The 22,475-nt window shown below is 43.3% G+C and overlaps 2 protein-coding genes across 2 annotated transcripts; both read left to right on the plus strand.

Annotated features, from left to right (window-relative positions):
• The first annotated feature begins 433 nt into the window (after positions 1-433).
• Positions 434-1,526, plus strand: LOC131926636 (glyceraldehyde-3-phosphate dehydrogenase). Its single transcript, XM_059282181.1, has one exon. It carries the CDS (start codon positions 500-502, stop codon positions 1,499-1,501), a length of 1,002 nt encoding a protein of 333 aa, XP_059138164.1. The 5' UTR covers positions 434-499; the 3' UTR covers positions 1,502-1,526.
• Positions 1,527-14,127: 12,601 nt separating this feature from the next.
• Positions 14,128-16,098, plus strand: LOC131926184 (alpha-enolase-like). Its single transcript, XM_059281477.1, has one exon. It carries the CDS (start codon positions 14,147-14,149, stop codon positions 15,773-15,775), a length of 1,629 nt encoding a protein of 542 aa, XP_059137460.1. The 5' UTR covers positions 14,128-14,146; the 3' UTR covers positions 15,776-16,098.
• Positions 16,099-22,475: the final 6,377 nt, after the last annotated feature.

Raw genomic sequence — 22,475 nt, forward strand, 5'->3', positions numbered from 1 at the left:
TTGGCTGTGTCCTTGAACACACAGACTCTGCCTGCTATGTCATAGGATTAAGGGCATGGGCTACCAGCACCTGACTTCTGTTTATGGCTGACTATGACCTCTGATCTACAGGCAAATTTTATTAACATACAAATAAAACTTCACATTTCAGCACAAATAAAACATCACCACAAGCCATGGCAGCTGTTTTTATTTATTTATTTATTTATTTATTTATTTATTTATTTATTTATTTATTTATTTATTCTTTCATTCATTCATTAATTCATTTGTTTATTTTATTTGTTTGTTTATTTAGGGTCTCTACTGCAGAGGCCTTACTCCTTAGGAATACCATGTGATAGAGGTAGGGTTGAGTCTTAAAGACTGGAGGAGTAACCATTAAGGAAGGGAGGCAAAAGCTATTGTCTTAAAGATATCTTTTCAGGCTCTCTGCTCCTCCCTGTTCCAGAGACAGCCGCATCTTTCTGTGCAGTGCCAGCCTCGTTCCTGAGACACGATGGTGAAGGTCGGAGTGAACGGATTTGGCCGAATTGGACGCCTGGTTGCCAGGGCTGCCTTCCAGTCTGGCAAAGTTGATATTGTTGCCATCAATGATCCCTTCATTGACCTCAACTACATGGTCTACATGTTCCAGTATGACTCCACCCATGGCAAGTTCAACGGCACAGTCAAGGCTGAGAACGGGAAGCTGGTCATCAACGGGAAGGCCATCACCATCTTCCAGGAGCGAGATCCCGCCAACATCAAGTGGGGTGAGGCTGGTGCCGAGTATGTTGTGGAGTCCACTGGTGTCTTCACCACCATGGAGAAGGCTGGGGCCCACTTGAAAGGCGGGGCCAAAAGGGTCATCATCTCCGCCCCTTCTGCTGACGCCCCCATGTTTGTGATGGGTGTCAACCATGAGAAGTACGACAATTCACTCAAGATTATCAGCAACGCTTCCTGCACCACCAACTGCTTAGCCCCCCTGGCCAAGGTCATCCATGACAACTTTGGCATTGTGGAGGGACTCATGACCACAGTCCATGCCATCACTGCCACCCAGAAGACTGTGGATGGCCCCTCTGGGAAGCTGTGGCGTGATGGCCGTGGGGCAGCCCAGAACATCATCCCTGCATCCACCGGTGCCGCCAAGGCTGTGGGCAAGGTCATCCCAGAGCTGAATGGGAAGCTCACGGGCATGGCCTTCCGTGTTCCTACCCCCAATGTGTCCGTCGTGGATTTGACATGCCGCCTGCAGAAACCTGCCAAGTATGACGACATCAAGAAGGTGGTGAAGCAGGCGTCGGAGGGCCCACTAAAGGGCATCCTGGGCTACACTGAGGACCAGGTTGTCTCTTGCGACTTCAACAGTGACCCCCACTCTTCCACCTTCGATGCTGGGGCTGGCATTGCTCTCAATGACAACTTTGTGAAGCTCATTTCCTGGTACGACAATGAATTTGGCTACAGCAACAGGGTGGTGGACCTCATGGCCTACATGGCCTCCAAGGAGTAAGAAGCCCGCCCTGGACCACCCACCCCAGCAAGGACAGCAAGAGAGCCCCTCGGCTGCTGAGCAGTTCCTGTCCCATCTCAGCCCCCGATACTGAGCATCTCCCTCACAGTTTCCATCCCAGACCCCCAGAACAACAGGAGGGGCTTAGGGAGCCCTACTCTCTTGAATACCATCAATAAAGTTCACTGCACCCAAAAAAAAAAAAAAAAAAAAAAAAAAAAAAAAAAGATATCTTTTCAAGGATTCACAATTAAAAGGTTTATTCCTAATTGGCCTAAAGCTCTGACATGCTACCTAAGTGCCTAAATGTTTATTAGGATAACTTGATCTTTCAGGCTAATTATACCACATTAAATGTATAAACTCCTTTAATTTCTAGCCAAATCAATAAAATAAACTTGTCATGTTTTCCTTACATTGCTTTCCACAGTTTTATTTATTTTGTTTGTTGGGAGTGATATGGGCATCCCACAGTGAATATCAGAGGTCTGAGGACAGCTTTGTGGAATTGGATCTCACCTGAACTCAAGCGCTTTTACTCACTATGCCATCTCTATGGTCCCTCTTTCCTTGTTTTGTGACCTTAAATTTTTAAAATTTATTTTGTGTGTTTACATTGGGGGATATTCTTGCATATGTGGGTGGCAGAGTTTGGACTTCAGTCCTCATGTTTGAGTAGCAAGCACCCTACTGACTGAGCTATCTCCAGCCCTGACCGTAAAGTTCTGAGCCTGCTGCCTCCAGTTCATGAGTGCTGGGATTACATGAATGCACATGCCAGTTTATGCAATGCTGAGGTTAAAACTCAGAGCTTCATTCATCCTAGGCAAGCACTCTACCAACTGAGCTATATCCCCACCCTTTTCATTCTAAGAATCCCAATTACTGCATGGCCCTTAGATGAATGATCAGGGGCAGATGTTTGACCAGATGTCCTGTAAACGTTGTATTTGTCAGTGAATCTCAACCCATTTGACTTTCTGCTCCTGTAATCCCATGATTTGAACCTTATGATATTAGTACTCTTAGTTTGGTTTTCCTATGTTGTAGAACAAACTCCCCACTGTCCATCCAACTAAAGTTCTAGTGTGCATGTGTTTATGAGTACACATGTGAAGGACAGATGAGAACTGCTCTCCTTCCATGTGTGACCCAAGGATTAAATTCAGGATGTCAGCCTTGAAAGCAAGCACCTTGACCCCCAGAGCCATCTCACCAGTTGCAGGGTGTTTACCCACCAACCCCACAGTTCCTCAGAGTTTTCTTGAGTGAAAGCAACAGGAAATATTAGTAGGATTTAGATTGTGGAGATAAACAGAAAATGCAGGATAGCCTTGAGAGGGCCTGGAACCTATTCCAACAAGCCCTGACTCTGTCTGCCCTAGAGTATTTATAGAAATGCCAAGGGGTGGAACAAAAGATCTACCCCCACCCCAGCACAGCCAAGTGCAGATCATCTCAGACACCTGCACTCATGCCCATGGTCCAATCATCCTCTCTATGCAGACCTGCTGAGTAAAGCCACTAGGAACCTGAAAATGGGCTCCCACAACCAGTCCAAGTTCTAGTGTCTTTTTGGTTGGCTTCCTTCAGAGTCAAGAAATATTGAAGATTTTGATGCACAAATTACCCCTCTTAGAACAATCTCACCTCTTGCCTACCCCCAAATTACTGAGTTCTTTCATGTCTAGTTTCCTGATAAGTAAAGGATGCAGCCATCCCCCTAAAGATGCTGTCCCCAACAGTGGTCTGGCTTTTAAACTTCAGATCAGCATTTTCCCAAGCATTTTATATTCAGTGGAATCTAATATTCATTTATAATTTAAGCATCCTCTATGTCTTTGATGGTATATGGTTTCATAATTTGGGCTTTCATGACCAACATACTAGTACATTTTTCCTGAGTCCCTAAAAAGGCCAGTAGAGGCCATTGGTGAAGGAGCAGCCCATGATTGAAGGGACAATAAAGAGAGCTGAGGCTTGGCACCATGTGGCAGCATTAGGGTCCCTGATTCCTGAGTCCCTAAAAAGGCCAGTAGAGGCCATTGGTGAAGGAGCAGCCCATGATTGAAGGGACAATAAAGAGAGCTGAGGCTTGGCACCATGTGGCAGCATTAGGGTCCCTGAAGAAAGTCCAAGGGACTATTGTAAAGGCAAACCCCAGCTTCAGAGGAGCCCTAGCATTTTGTCCCATGGGATGCCAGTCCCATGGAACAACCACAGGAGGTCAGAAGCTGTGAAGTGGGGCCAGCCTTGAGTCTAAGAAACAAGCTGCATGTGGTATGAGTGGCAGAGTCAGAAGTGCCACTGCCAAGCCCTCGGGAGCCCAGAAGATAATGAGTCCCAGAAGTCTGACACAGACTTCACACTGTGGACTTTGGCTTTGTTTTGATCTGATTGTGACTGTGTGTGGGGACCTGCCCCACTGGGAACCTAGGTCACCTGTGAAGAGGTGGCCTAAAACCGAGGAAAGGCAAGTGCAGGCCTCTAGCCTGTTCCCCAGCCTCCCTCTGACAATCCCTCCCTCCTCCTGAGATAATCAGAAGCAGCGGGGAGTCAAGTCAAGCAAGAACCTCATTTTTTGATAGGCAGTAAGTCTCTTTTATACCAGAAAACCTCAGAACCCTAGGAGGGGATGGGAACCAACCAATCATTTTAAAGATCACCCTATTTACAAGTTGTTTATGCCCTGACATCATCTCCTGTTTTTAGCATAAGTAACTTGAGCTAACTTCCTTTCTCACTATTTGTCTTTAATCTCCATACAAACAACCCAAGCTAACTTTTTCTTAGCCATCCTTTGTATCTATTCTCTGCACAAACAGCTTAAACTAACTTCCTCTGATACCATTTGTATCCACTCTGCACAAACAGCTTAAAGCTTAAGCTCTATTTATCTAAATTTCTTTCAGCACCCTCTTTGCAGCCCAGTATGCCCCACAACTGTGCCCTGGTTATGCCCTCTTTGAGCAAGAAAGAACATAACTTATTTTACAGGATCCCACATTTGAGACATTTGGAGCTGGGTGGTAGTGGCACATGCCTTTAGTCTCAGCACTCAGGAAACATTGGCAGACGAAGTAAGAATGCACAAAAGTCGGTACAAGAGTTTATTAAGGGGCTAAAGGATATAGCACACTCATGAATACAAAATGAAGGAAATCAGGATGAATTGGCCCTGGTGCCTCTTTGTCTGCCAGGGGAGAATGGAGAAAGCTCCATACCAGGTCACCAAACTGTGGCATCAGGAAACCTTCTACATCCAAGAGAGAGGGAGAGAGACTCCTCTTCCTCCATTCTTAACTGGCCATGTACCCAGAGCAGACCATGTCCATGTCTAGTAACCCCAATACCATTGGCTGAACAGATCAAATTCCCACACTTCCCCTTTTTTGTCTAATTAATAGGTTCTAATCCTAATACAAAACAATATGCAATAAGAACAATTATCAAGTATTGTCCAGAAGAAAGAAAAGATAACACAACCAAAAATGGACCTATAACTAACAAGAACAACATCAAGCAAGAAACACATTCTAGATGTCCAGACCATAGGTAATTGGCAAATTACAGCAATTACTCTAATAGCTGTCCTATCCTGAAGAGTCTGTCTTGTATTTGATATGCCCTTAGCTAAGAAATGAGAGGATTATAACTGTACCTATCTAGTCTTCAACCCTATCAAAGACCTGGGAAGAAAAGTAACATTACCAGAGTAAGCAGGAAATGCAAGCATGTGACTTCCAAAAAATGCAAGAAATGACAAATGGCTGGCTACCTAGACAGTCACCCAATGTTTCTCTGCATCCTTGTGGCATCCAACTTTGGCTATAGGCCTATGATATCTGACAGACCATTGTCAGAAGCAGGAAATTTTGAAAGACTGTCCTACCCTGTCTTGGGAAGGTTCAGCATTCGATTTTCCTTGTGCCCTGCTCATTCAGATTGGATGACATTTGTACTGTCAGCAGTCAAGGAAAGGAGAGTTCTTTGCCCAACAGGCCAGTTTTGCCAAGAAGAAAACAAATTCCATATGGAGTATCTTCAATGCCCATCATCATCTCAGGAATAGGTTAGTGCTGCCAGGAGCAGTTATGTCTCACGTCAACAGAATTCTAAGTTATTAAAACATTTAAACATAATATTCTCTAGGTCTATGAGGTGTTTGAAGATTGCCTACCCATCTGAAATATATCTGTGTATATCTAGAAAACCTAACTGACATGACTATAAGTCTAACAAACATGGATGACTATTAACCTGTAATTCTTATCAATCTATATAATTTAATGACTAAGACTTCACATTATAAAAAACAATTTATAAACAGATGTACAGTATAAGGACAATGACATCGAATTTGTGAAAATGTACAAAAATATCTTAATCAGAGGTAGAAATATAGACTGTGATATGACAAAAATAACCTTAATTTATATCAATATACAAAATATCCTAGACAAAAGTTGAAACATATGCAGTTTGACAAAAAATAATTTTATATTTGTATCTAGATACAAAAATATTTCAAACAGAAATAGAAACATATATACATTATAACAAAAAATAATTTTGAATTTATATCAATATAAAATTATCTTAAACAGGAAAAGAAAAATAACTTTACATTTGTATCAATACACAAGAATCCATACCAATGCAAATTATCTAAAACTGCTAGTTGCTTTTTTGGTTTACAGGTAGATATAATAATCTACCTTATTATTCTATCCTATCCCCCTTTTTTTCTATTCCAAATGTGATTTCTGAGTCTAATCTTTATTGTTCCACCCCCAACCCTATAATAAATTATAACCACCCCCTTACTTATGACAATTATCCATAACCCTGAGAAAAATAAAAAACCTGTTGGGAGAGGGAACATTGTTTTCTTGTATATTGTATCTTGTATACAAGTAGAGATACTTCCTTGTATCTCTATGGGATCCTGTAAAAGACTAAAACAATGGTTAAGTCTCATGAGGATTAGCTGTAACATTTGTTACTCAGCCAGTCTCTGCATAATGGGTAAGGCTTATCTGAGGTTCTGGCTAGAGTGGTGTAAAATGGTGGACTATCTCAGCTAGCTACTTTAGAATTGTCTCGAGCAGTTTGTAGTCCAAGGCCAATCTTTGATGTTTATTGAATCAATGGCATTATTATGGGCCAGGTAGAATCATTGTTGTGGGGCCCCATCATCCTTCTAGAGACTTTAGAGATCACCATTAGGAAAAATTATTGTCCAGTCATTCCCAGTCACAGTGGGGAAATCTCCTTCCCAGAACAATTAGAAGATCCAGGACCTAAAGTGAAAAAACATACTGCTCTGGATGATAGGAGAGCTTTGGAAGATGAATCAAAAATTCAAGAAGAAACCATAAAATGAACATTTTGTCAGACTTCTATAAATGACCAAAGACCAAGGCTAAGGGTATAGATAAATAACATAATTGATGGTCTGTTGGACATAGGAGCAGATGTGACCATAATTACACCATAATCATAGCATCCAAATTGGCCTCTTCAGGGGATAGATGTTCAGTTCTTAGGAATTGGAACCCTATCTCAGGTAAAACAAAACATGAAGTGGGTTGAATGTATAGGGCCAGAAGGACAGAGAGGAAAATTGAGGCCATATGTGGCTAATGTAGCAATGAATCCATGAGGTTGTGATCTGTTCCATCAATAGAATACCCAGATTAATATTCCTCCAATCTCTGAAACAAACCACAAACCAAATCATGTTTCTGGGAAGAATATTGTAAGGCTCTACAAAAGTCACCAACCATTCAGGTTGTACAAAAACAGGGCAAAATTGCTGTTGATATCTCAGAGGTACAAACAGCCCTACCATTAAAATGGTTAACAAACAAACCTGTCTGGGTTGGGCAATGACCTATGACATCAGAGAAACTACAGGCCTTAGAAGAGTTGTTGGTTCAGGAGCACCTAAATGCTCAACATATTGAAGAATCAACCAGGCCTTGGAATTCTCCTGTATTTGTTATTTTTAAAAAAATCTGGAAAATAGAGAACGCTGACAGATCTGAGAGCCATAAATGAAGTAATTCAGCTGATAGGCTCTCTATAGCCTGAAATTCCTTTGCCTTCCCTATTACCTAAATGATGACCTATTATAGTTATTGACTTGAAGACTTTCTTCACTATATCTCTACAAGAAAAGAATAGGAAAAATTTTGCCTTCATGGTAGCTATTTATAATTATTCTCAGCCAGTTAAGAGATATTAGTGGAAGGTAAAAAATGATGAACTGAATAATTTGTTCAAAATCTTAAATGGTGACAAGGACTTAAATACTCCAAGAGAATTATCAGCTGAAGCTGAGAGAGAATTGGCTTTGGTGAAGAAGAAATTATAGGATGCACACATGGATCCAGAGCTTAACTGCATTCTGGCTATATTATCCTCTAGGCATTTCCCTATGGATATTTTAATGCAGAGGGAAGATATTATCGGGAATGGATTTTTTTCTTTTTTTATTAAGAAATTTTCTGTTCATTTTACATACCAACCACAGGTGCTCCTCTCCTCCCTCCTCCCACTCACAGCTTTCCCCCCAACCTACACCACATTACCAGTTCCTTCAAGGCAAGGACTCCCATGGAGAGTCAGCAGAGCATGGTACATTCAGTTGAGGCAGGTCCAAGCCCTTCCTCCTAAACCAAGTCTGTGTAAGGTGTCCCACCATAGGTACTGGGCTCCAAAAAGCCCACTCATGCAACAGGGGTGGAACCCCACTGCCAGGGGCCTCTTAAGCAGGTCAAGTTAAACAACTCTCTCATCTATGCAGAGGGCCTAGTCCAGTCCTATGGAGGCTCAGCTGTTGGTCCACAGTTCATGAGTTCCTACTAGTTTGGTTTGGTTGTCTCTGTACATTTTTCAATCATGATCTTGATGCCCATTGCTCATAGAATCCCTCTTCATCCTCTTCAGCTGGACTCCTTGAGCTTGGCTTGGTGCTTAGCTGTGGATTTCTGCATCTGCTTCTATCAGTTACTGTATGGAGACTCTATGATGACAATTAGGATATTCATCAATCTGATTACCAGAGTAGGCCAGTTCAGGCACTTTCTCCACTATTGCTAGTAGTCTAAGGTGGGATCATCCTTGTGGATTCCTGAGAACTTCCCTAGCACTCTGTATCTCTCTGTTCCCTTGATGTCTCCCTGTATCATGGTATCTCTTTCTTTGCTCTCTCACTCTGTCCCTGTTCCAGCTCAACCATCAGAAATGGATATTTTTACCACATAAACAGAGTATAAGAAATTAAAGACATATATGGAAAAGGTTTCTAATTTGATTCTAAAAGGAAAATTAAGGCATTGTCAATTGCCAGGAATGGACCCAGCATAAATTTTAGTACCTTTACTAATGAGGAAATTTCCTCTTTATGTGCAGTAAATGAATATTGGCAAAAAGCTTGCAGTAATTTTTTGGGAGAGACTAACAACAATTATCCCAAAAGCGACAGACTTAAATCCACAAAAAGAAGCAGTTGGATCCTTTCTCACATTGAGAGGGACCACCAATTTCTGGAGCCCCTACATTCTATATTGATACAAATAAATCATGAAAGGCACGCTATAAATCAGGAAATTTAAGTAAAATGGTTCAAAGCCCTTATGATTCTGTACAAAAGTCAGAATTGTATGTCATTCTCATGGTACTAATAGACTTTACAGAACCTCTCAATATTGTTACTGATTCTCAATATGCAAAAAGTTGTTTTACACATTGAAACCACTGAATTTATTTATACAATTACAGGAAATGGTCAGAAATAGGAAACATATACACACACATCAAATCCCATATGGGTCTGCCAGGTCCTCTAGCAGAAGGTAATGATGAAATTGATCAGTTATTAATAGAAAATGTGCTGGAGGCCTCAGAATTTTATAAATATCATGTCAATAGCAAAGGTTTGAAAAGATTTTTCTATCACTTGTCAACAAGCCAAGAAAATTGTAAAAAAAAGGTCCTACTTGTTCCTTCTATAACAAAACTCCATTACCTGCAGGAAGTTACCCTAAATGTATACAAAGAAATAAAATTTGGCAAATGAATGTTCATTTTACAGAATTTGGAAAATTAAAATATGTACACCATACAATAGTTATGTTTTCAGAATTTCAATGGGCAACTGCTTTGAGTTCTGAAAGGGGTGATTTTATAATTACACACCTATTGGAAGTCATGCCCATCATGGGAATACCTGTATAAATCAAGACTGGCAATGCTCCAGCATACGTCTCTAGTAAAATGTTTCTAGTTCAGTCAGGAGAACATGAGATTCTTTTCCCAGGGTTGTGGGTTCAAGCCCCACATTGGGTGCCATGTGAAGTGAGAATTTGCAACATTCTGTTCAAGAGTTTATTAAAGGCTAAAAGAAATAGCACACTCATGAATACAAAATGAAGGAATACAGGATGAAGTGGCCCTGCTGGCTCTTTTTCTGCTAGGGGAGAATGGAGAAAGCTTCATACCAGGTCACCAAAGTGTGGCATCAGGAAACCTTCCACATCCAAGAGAGAGAGGAAGAGACTCTCTTCCTCCATTTTTAATCAGTCAGACCCAGAGCAGACCATGTCCATGTCTAGTAACCCCAATACCATTGGCTGAATGGATCAAATTCCCACAACAGGCAGGGGACTATAAATGGAGTTTTCCCATCCTGACTGACTGTTCCTAAATAGAGGCTTAATATAAATTATAAATACTTGGCCCATAGCTCAGGCTTATTACTCACTAGCTTTTACATTTTAAGTTAACCCATATTCCTTATTTATGCTTTGCCACATGGTGGGACCTTTATTAGCATGGCACATTCATTTCCTGCTTCTTCTGCATCTGGCCAGTAACTCCTCTGACTCTGCCCTTCCTCATCCCATCATTCTCAGTTTGGCTTTCCTGCCTAACTTTATTCTGTTCAGCTATTGGCCAGTAGATTATTTATTAAAGCAGTCATAGTGACATATATTCACACAGTGTACAGAAGAATTTATCTACAGCATGGGACCTGAGTTCGAGTCTCCTTAGTCTACATATTGAGTTCCATGACAGCTATGGCTACACAGAGAAACTCTGCCTTGAGGGGGAAAAAAAGGACATTTGGAAATTTTGTAGCTTCTGTAGATATTTTAGAGATGACTTTAGATATTATAGAGACATATAACTTTAAAGGTTTGAAGTTTTTTAAAAGACTGGAACTTTTAAAAGTTGGAATGGTTTATGTTGATATTAATATGATACTTTGGGGACAAAAAATGAAAGGCTATGATTTAATAGTGATGTTACATGTCATGTTAGCAAGGGTCAATTGTGCTGATTAATCTTATGTCAACTTGACACAAGGTAGTCATTTGGGAAGAGGGAGCCTCATGAGAAAATGCCCCCAGCAGATTGGCCTGTGAGCAAGCCTGTGGTGCATTTTCTTGATGGTTGATGTGAGAGGGTGCAGCTCACTGGACTTGGATTGGTGGTCCTGGGTGCTATAAGAAGGCAGACTGAGCAAAACAGTAAACAGTACTCCTCTGTTCCTGTCCTGACTCCTATAGTGATGGGACTGTACCATGAGGATTATACGCTGAAATAAACACTTTCCTCCCAAAAGTCACTTTTGATCATAGGGTTCCTATTGCTGTTAAGACAGCTATCTCGCTGTGTGGTGGCGCACGCCTTTAATCCCAGCACTCAGGAAGCAGAGGCAGGCAGATCTGAGTTTGAAGCCAGCCTGATCTCTGGAGTGAGTTCAGGACAGTCAGAGTTACACAGAGAAACTCTGTATCAAAAACAGAGAGAGAGAGAGAATGAGCTTATTCTTTAAACTAATCCCTCATAAGGCTTCTCACTGTTTTAATGGGAAGCCTCTCCTTCCTTTTAAGGCCCTGTTATGTTGTTAATATTTCTTTTCTTTCAAAACCCCATCTTGGTCAAGGCCCTTTCTCCTAACAAATCTCTCTCCTGAAGGGTACTTATGTCGGCTCTTTTCCCTAGCCAACAACCATGTGGCTTTTTGTTTAACAATAAACTGTTTGGTCTTCCACAACATCATGCCTAGATCTTACTGAAGCAAGCATATATAATGGGGATCCCCACTTACTTGCTCATTAATTTAACAAATCATAGAAAAGCTGAGTTCTGGTCTGTATTCTGAAGTAGATGCCATATAAGCTTGTATAAAAAGTCAAACTAGACATTTTAAATTACTAAAGGCTAGTGTGTGACACACTTGGAGGCCATGTCCATAAACACCATTTCATCACCTCACAATGAACCCACCAGTCTCTTAGACTGAGAATTCAAAAAGCATGCTCAGTTGTTGCCTGCCTAGGTAAGCAGGGCTCTCTGCTGCCTCCTTCTGATTTCTTAGTGGACTTCCAGAAACTCATCTGTGTTACTTTCTTTCTTTGTTGCTGTGACCAAATGCCTGACAAGCAACTTAAGGAAGGGCTTATTTGGGCTCAATGATTTAAAGGACCAGTCCATGACAGGGAAGACATGGAAACAGGGAAGACAGGAAACAGTGCTAGGTGGCTGGTCACATGACATCAACAGTCAGGAAGCAGAAAATGCTGAATGCTAGTATTCAGCTTGCTTCTCTTTAATTCAGTTCGGGACCACAGCCACCTGTATTTAAGGTGGGTCTTCATGTCTTCATTAACCCAATCTAGAAACTCCTTCTAGGAGATGATGCTATCTGTAAATGAAGGCATTTAGACTGTCTGGCTTTCATGTCATGGGGATCTGGTTGACCTGAATCACCAGTCTATCTTCAAGGTTAAGAACATTTATTTTCAAAAGCCAAACACAGGCCATGAGATAGCTTAGCAGGTAAGCACACTTGCTGCCAAGCCAACAAACCTGTTTAATCCCTGGGACCCAAATGGTGGAAGGAGAGAACCATCTCCCACAAATTAACCTCTGACCTTCACATATCTGTCAGGGCACAGATCCCCCTTATATACAATAAATGTAATGTAATAAAAATTGTAAAGCCACACTCTTGTATAATCACTGTTTCTGTTGTCTCATTGTTCAGGAGCCACACATTGCCTAGCACACCCCTTTCTACATCTGCTTCATTCTGGAATGGGAAGATCTCAGAAATGGTCATAACACAAGGTATTGTTCTCTCCTTGGATCTCTGAGGAACAACAGAGCAATGTCTTTCCCAGTCAATCATGTAAGGGATGGGCATCGGGGCTGGTGAGACGGCTCATTAAGTGAAGGTGCTTACAGGACAAGCCTGGTGGCCTGAGCTCGATTCCCAGATCCCGTGTACAGGTGAAAGAGAACCGACTCCCACAGTGGTCTCTGACTTCCACATTTACACTATGGCATGCGTGCACCTGCATTCACATGTTTTTTTTAAAAGGGCAACAGGGACATTTCTGTATTGACTCTCATTCCCCACTGGTGCAGAAATGCGATGAAGCTCTTAACATAGCCTGGACTGTGCCGGTATATGTAGTGAGCTTCAGAGAGAAACATGGAGGCAGACAGCCCACATGAGTGGATACCTCACTGGAGACCAGACACTGTTTTTTTTTTTAACTCTTTGCTCTTTGGGGGCCCACCACCCAGCTCCCAAATAGTACATGGAGAATTATTCTTACTTATGAATGCCCAGCCTTAGCTTGGCTTATTTCTAGTCAGCTTTTCTTAACTCATCTACCTTTTGTCTCTGAGCTTTTACCTTTCTCTATTCTGTATTTCTTTCCTTCTTACTCCATGGCAGGCTTTGTGGCTGTGTGGCTGTGTGGCTGGCCCCTGGCATCCTCCTCTTCTCACTTCTCTTCTTCTCTCTTCCCTATTTTTCTCTGCCTAGAAGCCCCGCCTATCCCTCTCCTGCCTACCTATTGGCCGTTCACCTCTCTATTGGACCAATCAGGTATTTTAGGCAAGCAAAGTAACAGAATTAAACGAATGCAACATAAAGAATGCAACACATCTTTGCATCATTAAACAAATATTCCACAGCATAAATGAATGTTAACACATCTTAAGCTAATATTCCACAACACTGTCTGAGTCTCTAGCTGGTGTAAGTGAGGAAGCAGAGACAGATGGGACTTAGGATGAAGAGTGCCTGCTGCAGTCAGGGAACAGAGTAGTAATGACCTTTGACTGCTTACTACTGATAGATCTTCCTGAGAAGAGTGTTCTGAAAGTTTTGAAGGAAAGAGTCAATCTTCAGTTCTCCCTCTCTCGTGAGTGGCTACCTTTGCCTTATATCTTTTTGACACAGGAATAGGCTCTGAACAAAGTTCTAGGGCTTGCTCTAACTATACCCTCACACAAAAAGGCAAACCCAGAGTAGGAATTGAAGTGACAGCATGAATATGATGTGTCCCTTTTCAGAGAATGTCAATCAGCCACCGTGGCAGGGGCCAGGGGCAGGTGACATGGGACATTACAGATGTCCTATATATGCTGTGTACATGATAAGCCAAGCAGGCAACGGTCAGAATGTTGAAGACTTGAACAAGCACTTAATATGTTGGCATGTTAAGTCAACATATCCCGAGGGACACACACAGGTCACTGAACCCATATCTTCCTAAATTTTTTTTTTTTTGCTAAATTACATTTTTGTGGAGAAGCCCTCCAAGCCACCCAACGATGCCACAGGCCCAGCCAGCACCGAATGACCCCGCCTCCGGGCCACCGCCCCCAGGCTGTGCGGGCCAAGCGGACACCTCAGTCACGCTCTTCTTCTGGAGTGATAGCACGCGGAGCCAATGCCAACACAAGGAGCACGAAGGGCGGGCCCCAAAGGCGAGAAGTGGGCGGGGGTTCCCGAACAGCGGACGCTGTCGAAGTGGGAGGCGCTTAGAGCAGCTCGGGAGCAGGGTCGCGCGCACGTCTCTCCTAAACGCTCTCCAGGGTGTTTGCAGAAACATCTGTTCGTTTCCTGCACAGCAACCCGGCTGCAAGAAACAAACCATGTCTATTCTCAAGATCCATGCCCGAGAGATCTTTGACTCCCGTGGGAACCCCACTGTTGAGGTTGACCTCTGCACCTCAAAAGGTCTCTTCCGAGCTGCCGTGCCCAGTGGTGCCTCCACAGGCATCTATGAGGCCCTAGAACTCCGTGACAATGATAAGACTCGCTACATGGGGAAGGGTGTCTCAAAGGCTGTTGAGCACATCAATAAAACTATCGCACCTGCTCTGGTTAGCAAGAAACTGAGTGTTGTGGAACAAGAGAAGATCGACAAACTGATGATTGAGATGGATGGCACTGAAAATAAATCCAAATTTGGTGCAAACGCCATCCTGGGAGTGTCCCTGGCTGTCTGTAAAGCTGGTGCCGCAGAAAAGGGAGTACCCCTTTACCGTCACATCGCTGACTTGGCTGGCAACCCTGAAGTCATCCTGCCGGTTCCAGCTTTCAATGTGATCAACGGCGGTTCTCATGCTGGCAACAAGCTGGCCATGCAGGAGTTCATGATCCTCCCCGTGGGGGCGTCCAGTTTCCGGGAAGCCATGCGCATTGGGGCAGAGGTTTATCACAACCTGAAGAATGTCATCAAGGAGAAATACGGGAAGGATGCCACCAATGTGGGTGATGAGGGCGGGTTTGCACCCAACATCCTGGAGAACAAAGAAGCCCTGGAGCTGCTGAAGAACGCAATTGGGAAGGCCGGCTACACCGACCAGGTTGTCATCGGCATGGACGTGGCTGCCTCTGAGTTCTTCCGGTCTGGCAAGTATGACCTGGACTTCAAATCTCCTGATGATGCCAGCAGGTACATCACGCCCGACCAGCTGGCTGACCTGTATAAGTCCTTCATCCAGGGCTATCCAGTGGTGTCCATCGAAGACCCCTTCGACCAGGATGATTGGGAGGCCTGGAAGAAGTTCACAGCCAGTTCAGGCATCCAGGTGGTTGGGGATGATCTCACAGTAACCAACCCTAAGAGGATTGCCAAGGCTGTGAGTGAGAAGTCCTGCAACTGCCTCCTGCTCAAAGTGAACCAGATTGGCTCTGTGACCGAGTCTCTGCAGGCGTGTAAGCTGGCCCAGTCCAATGGTTGGGGCGTCATGGTGTCCCATCGCTCTGGGGAGACTGAGGATACTTTCATCGCTGACCTGGTGGTGGGACTCTGCACTGGGCAGATCAAGACTGGTGCCCCATGCCGATCTGAGCGCCTGGCCAAGTACAATCAGATCCTTAGAATCGAGGAAGAGCTGGGCTCCAAGGCCAAGTTTGCCGGCAGGTGCTTCAGGAACCCCCTGGCCAAATAAAGTGTGTGTGGAGATCCCTGGAGCCACCAGCTGCTTCGACCCTGTCCCTGATGTCAACGAGGCGGCTCAAAGCTGGCCCAGTGCTTGTCCCTCCCATGCCACTGCTTCCTTAGGCGTCCTTAGACAGCCACACCTGACCACCTTGAGCCTGCTGGAAACCCCAGCCTTGTAATCATGTGATTGGTCTGAATCATTGTTTCTGTCACCTCACTTCCAAGCTAAGTGTCTGAAGCCCAGTGTGATCTTTAGGGTGGCCGCAGGTAAGATCCCTGCCCCAGCAGTTCTACATGCAAAATAAAAGCCTCAGTGACCCATAAAAAAAAAAAAAAAAAAAAAAAAAAAAAAAATTACATTTTTGTGGTGTGTGGGTGTATTTGTGGTGCACAGATCATGTGTGGAGGTGAGGGCACCTTTCATGAGTTGGTTCTTTCCTTTCATCATGTGGATCCCATACATTGAACTTGGGGGATCAGGCTTAACAATGAATGTCTTTATCAGCCCAAAGGTCAACATCTTAAACTATATATTCTCAGATATATGTGGAATACTTACAAAATGGCCACGTGGTGGTACATCACAGTTTAACAGACTTCTAGGCATTGCCTCATCCTATCTTCCTGATTCTTTTTCTTCCAGAGATTGGGGTCTGAGTAAACTTGGGTGCAGGAGCTTTATTTTGGAAGTGAGCCCAGACTAGGCATGATGAGTAGGAAGAAAGATAAAAATAAAAATCAATAAAAGGAACATTGCTTAGTTGGTTCCTGCTATGGACATCTGGATCTCTTGGATGGATCTGAGGATAATAGTTTGGTTGACCCTCTGTAGGATGGGAGGCAGCACGCACCCCCTCCCTTCCCCCAATGACTAATAATAGTCTCCCAAGAATAGTTAACCTCCCTATATTGAGCTCCTCTGTAAATTGAATGAGCCCCTGGATTCTAGAGAAAGTGCACCATGGGCAATCACCATCTTCCCTATCAGCACAGTATCAGTTGCACCCAGAGAAAGGAGTCAGCCACCAGAAACTGCTATGCAGAGCTACCACCTTTGCTGATCCAAATAAGACTTAGTTTCCTTCTTTATCTAAATTGACTCCCATGTGCTTGGAACTACGGAAACATTGAAATCCTCATGTAAGATCACATTGACATGTAAATGAGAAGAGTCTAAAAATGTGTCAATAACTGCTGTAAATTGAACTCTGGATACAGGAAGTAGAGCACAAAAGGAAATCTAGGTTAGCTTTAACATTTTTTGCTAGTGAACTAATATCAGTTTTTTCCTACCATCAAATTTATGGGTTTTTTTTTTGTTGTTTTTTTGTTTTTTTACCTCTTTGGATGCTGTGTATGTATGACGCAAAATACATAAGATAGCAGATTCCTTTGAAGTACAGTGGGATGATAGATTCTGCAAAACCAAACATTCATCTTAAAATAAATGATCAGTGTGCTGAGCTCTGTTAGCACTATCCACCTCTCAAGTCTTATTCCATCGGCAAGCACAGGTTATTGTCAGCAGCCAGGGTCACATGTCTGCCCAAGGACTGTACTAAAGCCAGATAAAAAGCCCCTGTGCCTTTGTGTAGGGCCAGCTAAATGACCTGTGAAATCCTCCAGTCTTTGAAAGCTATTTGAACCAGTGACTGACTAGAGTCCATGTACAAATCTCCCAGTACCATGGTCTTTATGGTTGATAGTGTTTATTGTCAACTTGACAAAATCAAGAATCACCTGGACATGCCTATGGGCGATAATCTTAATCAGGTTACTTGTGGTGGGAATGCTCACCCACTGTGGGTGACGCCATTCCCTTGGCTGGGTCCTGGAATGTGTAGAAAGTGGAAAGCCATGTGAGCAGCAACATGCATTCCTCTCCACGCTTTAATTTAGACTGTGATGTGAGCAGCTGCTTCAAGCCCATGCTACTATGACCTCCATGATGGACTGTGCCCTTCAAGTGTGAACCAGAACATGCCCTTTTCCTTTAAGTAGCTTTTGTCAGAGTGGTTTTTTTTTTCCACAGAAACAGAAAAGTGACTGTGGCAGCCCTTAAATGGGATAACTTAAGAACATCCTCCTGAAATTAAATTCCAGTGGTGGGTGGCATACTATGTTGGCATCTTCCCTATTTCACCTCCTCACTGTTTACACATTTGCATTTGAGGCCCCAGGGTCTGCTTTTAGAGAAATTCAAACAAGTAACCATTCTGAAATATTCTACAAGGAAGCAACCTTAGGACCTTGAATACAACATAGATTTGTACTGGTGTGATAGTACATGCTCGGAAACCAGCACTCAGGAGCCTGAGGCAGGAAGATCAAGGGCTCAAAAAATTGCAAGTCACTTTGTCAATTACTCTGAAAACTTGGATGAAGTGAACACTTTTCCATACAGAAATTTACCAAACAGAAATGAAGTTCTCTTTAGCCATGAGAGAAATTAAGTCAGGCCCAAACCATCTCATAGCTAATCTTTCTTAGTAAATTCCAACACCTTCCAAAGTAAAGACAATGGAGCATTTACTAAATTGTTTTGAAGTTAAAATAACTTTATTTGCAAACTAAGAGCAAGCCATTGACCACTGGTTTCCATACACTTGCACATACACGTATGTGAACACATCCCCTCAAGGAAGGGTGAGACATTCATACAAGAAAAGTTAAATACTAAGAACTCTTGAATTAAGAGTAAGGAAAAGTGTTGTGGAATATTAGTCATATTTGTTTACATTAATGATACAAAGATGTGCTGCATTATTTTTATGTTGCATTTGTTTAATTCTGTGAAGCTGTGTTACTTTGCCTGCCTAAAGCACCTGATTGGTCTAATAAAGACATGAATGGCCAATTGCTAGGCAGGAGAGAGGGATAGGTGGGGCTAGTAGGCAAAGAGAATAAATAGAAGGAGAGAAAGAGAAAAAGGAAGGAGTGAGAAAAGGAGGCAAGGAGATCAGGGGCCAGCCACCCAGTTATACAGCCAACCACAGAGTAAGAAGAAAAGAAAGAAATATAGAATAGAGAAAGGTAAAAGCCCAGAGGCAAAGGGTGGATAGGATAATTTAAGTTAAGAAAAGCTGGCTAGAAATAAGCCTAGCTAAAGCCAGGCATTCATAAGAATAAGTCTTTATGTATTTATTTTGGAGCTGAGTGATGGGCCCCGAAAGAGCAAAAAGTAAAAAAACCAACAACTCAGAAGATGACTCTCGGTGGGGAGACAGGATTCTCATTGTCAACATGGATGCAAAATTCAATAAAATACAAGCAGGATCTCTTGATCTCCTGTTGATATAGAGTAGAAAGTCATAAGCCTTTTCCTGGAGTGTAAGTTTGACTTAGTATCTGCGTATCCAGGAGTGTACGTTTGACTTAGTATCTGTGTATCCAGGTGTAGCTAGAGTTTTCCTGCCTGGCCCACAGTCAGGACAAATCTCTATCACCTGCCAGTCCCACAGCCACACAACCAAGTAAACACAGAGACTTATATTGCTTACAAACTGTATGGCCGTGGCAGGCTTCTTGCTAACTGTTCTTACAGCTTAAATTAATCCATTTCTATAAATCTATACCTTGCCACATGACTCGTGGCTTACCAGCATCTTCACATGCTGTTTGTCATTGTGATGGCTGGCAGTGTCTCTCTGACTCAGTCTTCCACTTCCTAGCTTTATTCTCCTCCTTGTCTTGCCTATCCTTCCTGCCTAGCCACTGGCCAATCAGTGATTTATTTACTGACCAATCAGCAACACACTTGACATACAGACCATCCCACAGCATCCAGGAGTGTACGTTTGACTTAGTATCTGTGTATCCAGGAGTGTACATTTGACTTAGTATCTGTGTATCCAGGAGTGTACGTTTGACTTAGTATCTGCGTATCCAGGAGTGTACATTTGACTTAGTATCTGTGTATCCAGGAGTGCACGTTTGACTTAGTATCTGTGTATCCAGGAGTGCATGTTTGACTTAGTATCTGTGTATCCAGGAGTGTACATTTGACTTAGTATCTGTGTATCCAGGAGTGTACGTTTGACTTAGTATCTGCATATCCAGGAGTGTACTTTTGACTTAGTATCTGTGTATCCAGGAGTGCACGTTTGACTTAGTATCTGCTTATCCAGGAGTGCATGTTTGACTTAGTATCTGTGTATCCAGGAGTGTACATTTGACTTAGTATCTGCTTATCCAGGAGTGTACGTTTGACTTAGTATCTGCTTATCCAGGAGTGTACGTTTGACTTAGTATCTGTGTATCCAGGAGTGCACGTTTGACTTAGTATCTGCTTATCCAGGAGTGCACGTTTGACTTAGTATCTGCGTATCCAGGAGTGTATGTTTGACTTAGTATCTGCGTGTCCAGGAGTGTACATTTGACTTAGTGTCTGTGTATCTAGGAGTGTACATTTGACTTAGTGTCTGTGTATCCAGGAGTGTACCTTTGACTTAGTATCTGTGTATCCAAGAGTGTACGTTTGACTTAGTATCTGCGTATCCAAGAGTGTACGTTTGACTTAGTATCTGCGTATCCAGGAGTGTACGTTTGACTTAGTATCTGTGTATCCAAGAGTGTATGTTTGACTTAGTATCTGCTTATCCAGGAGTGTACGTTTGACTTAGTATCTGCGTATCCAGGAGTGTACATTTGACTTAGTATCTGTGTATCCAAGAGTGTATGTTTGACTTAGTATCTGCTTATCCAGGAGTGTACGTTTGACTTAGTATCTGCGTATCCAGGAGTGTACATTTGACTTAGTATCTGTGTATCCAGGAATGTACGTTTGACTTAGCATCCGTCAGTGTATCCCTTAAGGTCTAATCAGCAAAGCAAATTCCCTTCACTTGAAATGCTCACAGAGAATTGATTTTGTGTGTTTGTGTGGGGGTGATGGAGGACCTGAGAAACTAAACAGGAAGATGTGATGACACGGATCGGTGACAGTGCGTATTTCATGACCCCATTTAAATGCTTATAGAGCAGTCAGAACTCATCTATAATAAGAAACTGGAGCCATTGTTTGCTGAGGTAGGAGGAACATTCCTCAGGCTATGAAAATGTTTTACCTCTCTCCTGGAAAAACTAGCTGTGAAGGTGTGAACCTGTCTGACTCATATTGTTGTGAATTATGAGAACTCTAGGTCCTTATTCTGTTATGTGTCCCCTAAAAAGTCTAAGTTGTGCCTTTTCTGTCCCTAAGTTCTTTGAATGGTTCCTAATAATTATTTTATGAAGAATGCCTCTTCTACACCTGCAAAGGTCAGAGGTCAACCTCAGACAATGTCCCATATGAGCCATCTACCTTGTTTTTTGAGGCAGGATCTCTCACTGGGACCCCTGGAGCTTACTGATTAAGTTGGGCTGGCTGGCTGGATAGCAAACTCCAAGGAACCACATGTGCCTGCCTCCCCAGTGCTGGCATTACAATTCATGCCACTATTTCCAGCTCTGTGGACATGGTCTGGGGACTGAGCTTATGTCCTCATGCTTGCGTGGCAAGCGCTTCCTAACTGAGCCATCTCCCAAGCCCACCTTTTCTTATTAGAGCTCTGTAGACACTGTAACAGAGCCCCACCCCTTCTTAGCCCTGAGACCTTAGCACATCTGTCTCCATGATGAAAGTTCCATTCAGGCTATAAAACTCAGCATGTAGACAGGTCACAGACCCAGACATGGCCCTCAACTGCAGCCTGGGCCTGGAAATCACCATAGCACCTTGTGGCAGCATAGACCACTCAGATCTGTATGGCCCCCAACTGCAGCATGACTTTCAGATCCCCACCTGGTCTCAGGTGACAGCCCAGACCCCAGGTATCTGCATGGCTTTCGGTGGTATCAGAAGCCATGGATATCAGCCCAGACCCTGGCTGCAGTTGGGCCATGGACTGAGACATAGCCCCATCTCAGATGCTACCATGATCCCTGGTGGCAGCAGAGGCCATCCATATTATCATAGCCCTGGCAGCAGTGTGGCCCTTGGACACCAATATGGACTCAAGTGTCTGACCAGACCTCAGTTATCCACATGGCCTTCAGTGGTTAGTGAAGCCATGGACATCAACACAGACCCTGGCTGCTGCAGGGCCACGGACCCAGACATAACCCCAGGCAGCAGCTCGGGCATGGATGTCATGACCCTGGTGGCAGCACAGGCCACTCAGATCAACATGGCCCCAGTGGTGGCATGTCCCTTGGACACCAAAATGGCCACAGGTGGCAGTCCAGACCCCCGGCATCCCCATGACCTTGGTGGCAACATGGGTCATGGATGTCAACACAAACCCTTACTGCAGTAGGACCACGGATGCAGACCTGGCCCTAGGCAGAAAGAAGCCCAGGCCCAGATGTCACCTTGGTCCCAGGTGACAAGAAGGCCACCAACATCAGCCCATTCCTGTGCCCATGGATGCCTTCAAGCCGCCCAGACCATCTGAGGTGAAATTTTGGAAGTGTTTATCTCCCACCTTTTGCCAGTAATTATAGATGAATTGAATATCCAATTCTATGTTTTTAAGTTATAGATCTGTCCAATAGATACCCCACTGGCTATCTATTGGTCTATATTTCTGTTCTTGCCACAAGCTTCACTTTTATACCTTTATGAAACTGACAAAGTGAAGTCTGATCTCAAGGGTTTGGGAGGATCACTGGCACCCTAAAGGAGACAGGTGGTAGCATCCATGGCTCCATTTAATTTTCCAGTATAA

Source organism: Peromyscus eremicus, chromosome 16_21 (assembly GCF_949786415.1).
Source record: "Peromyscus eremicus chromosome 16_21, PerEre_H2_v1, whole genome shotgun sequence".
NCBI lineage: Eukaryota > Metazoa > Chordata > Mammalia > Rodentia > Cricetidae > Peromyscus > Peromyscus eremicus.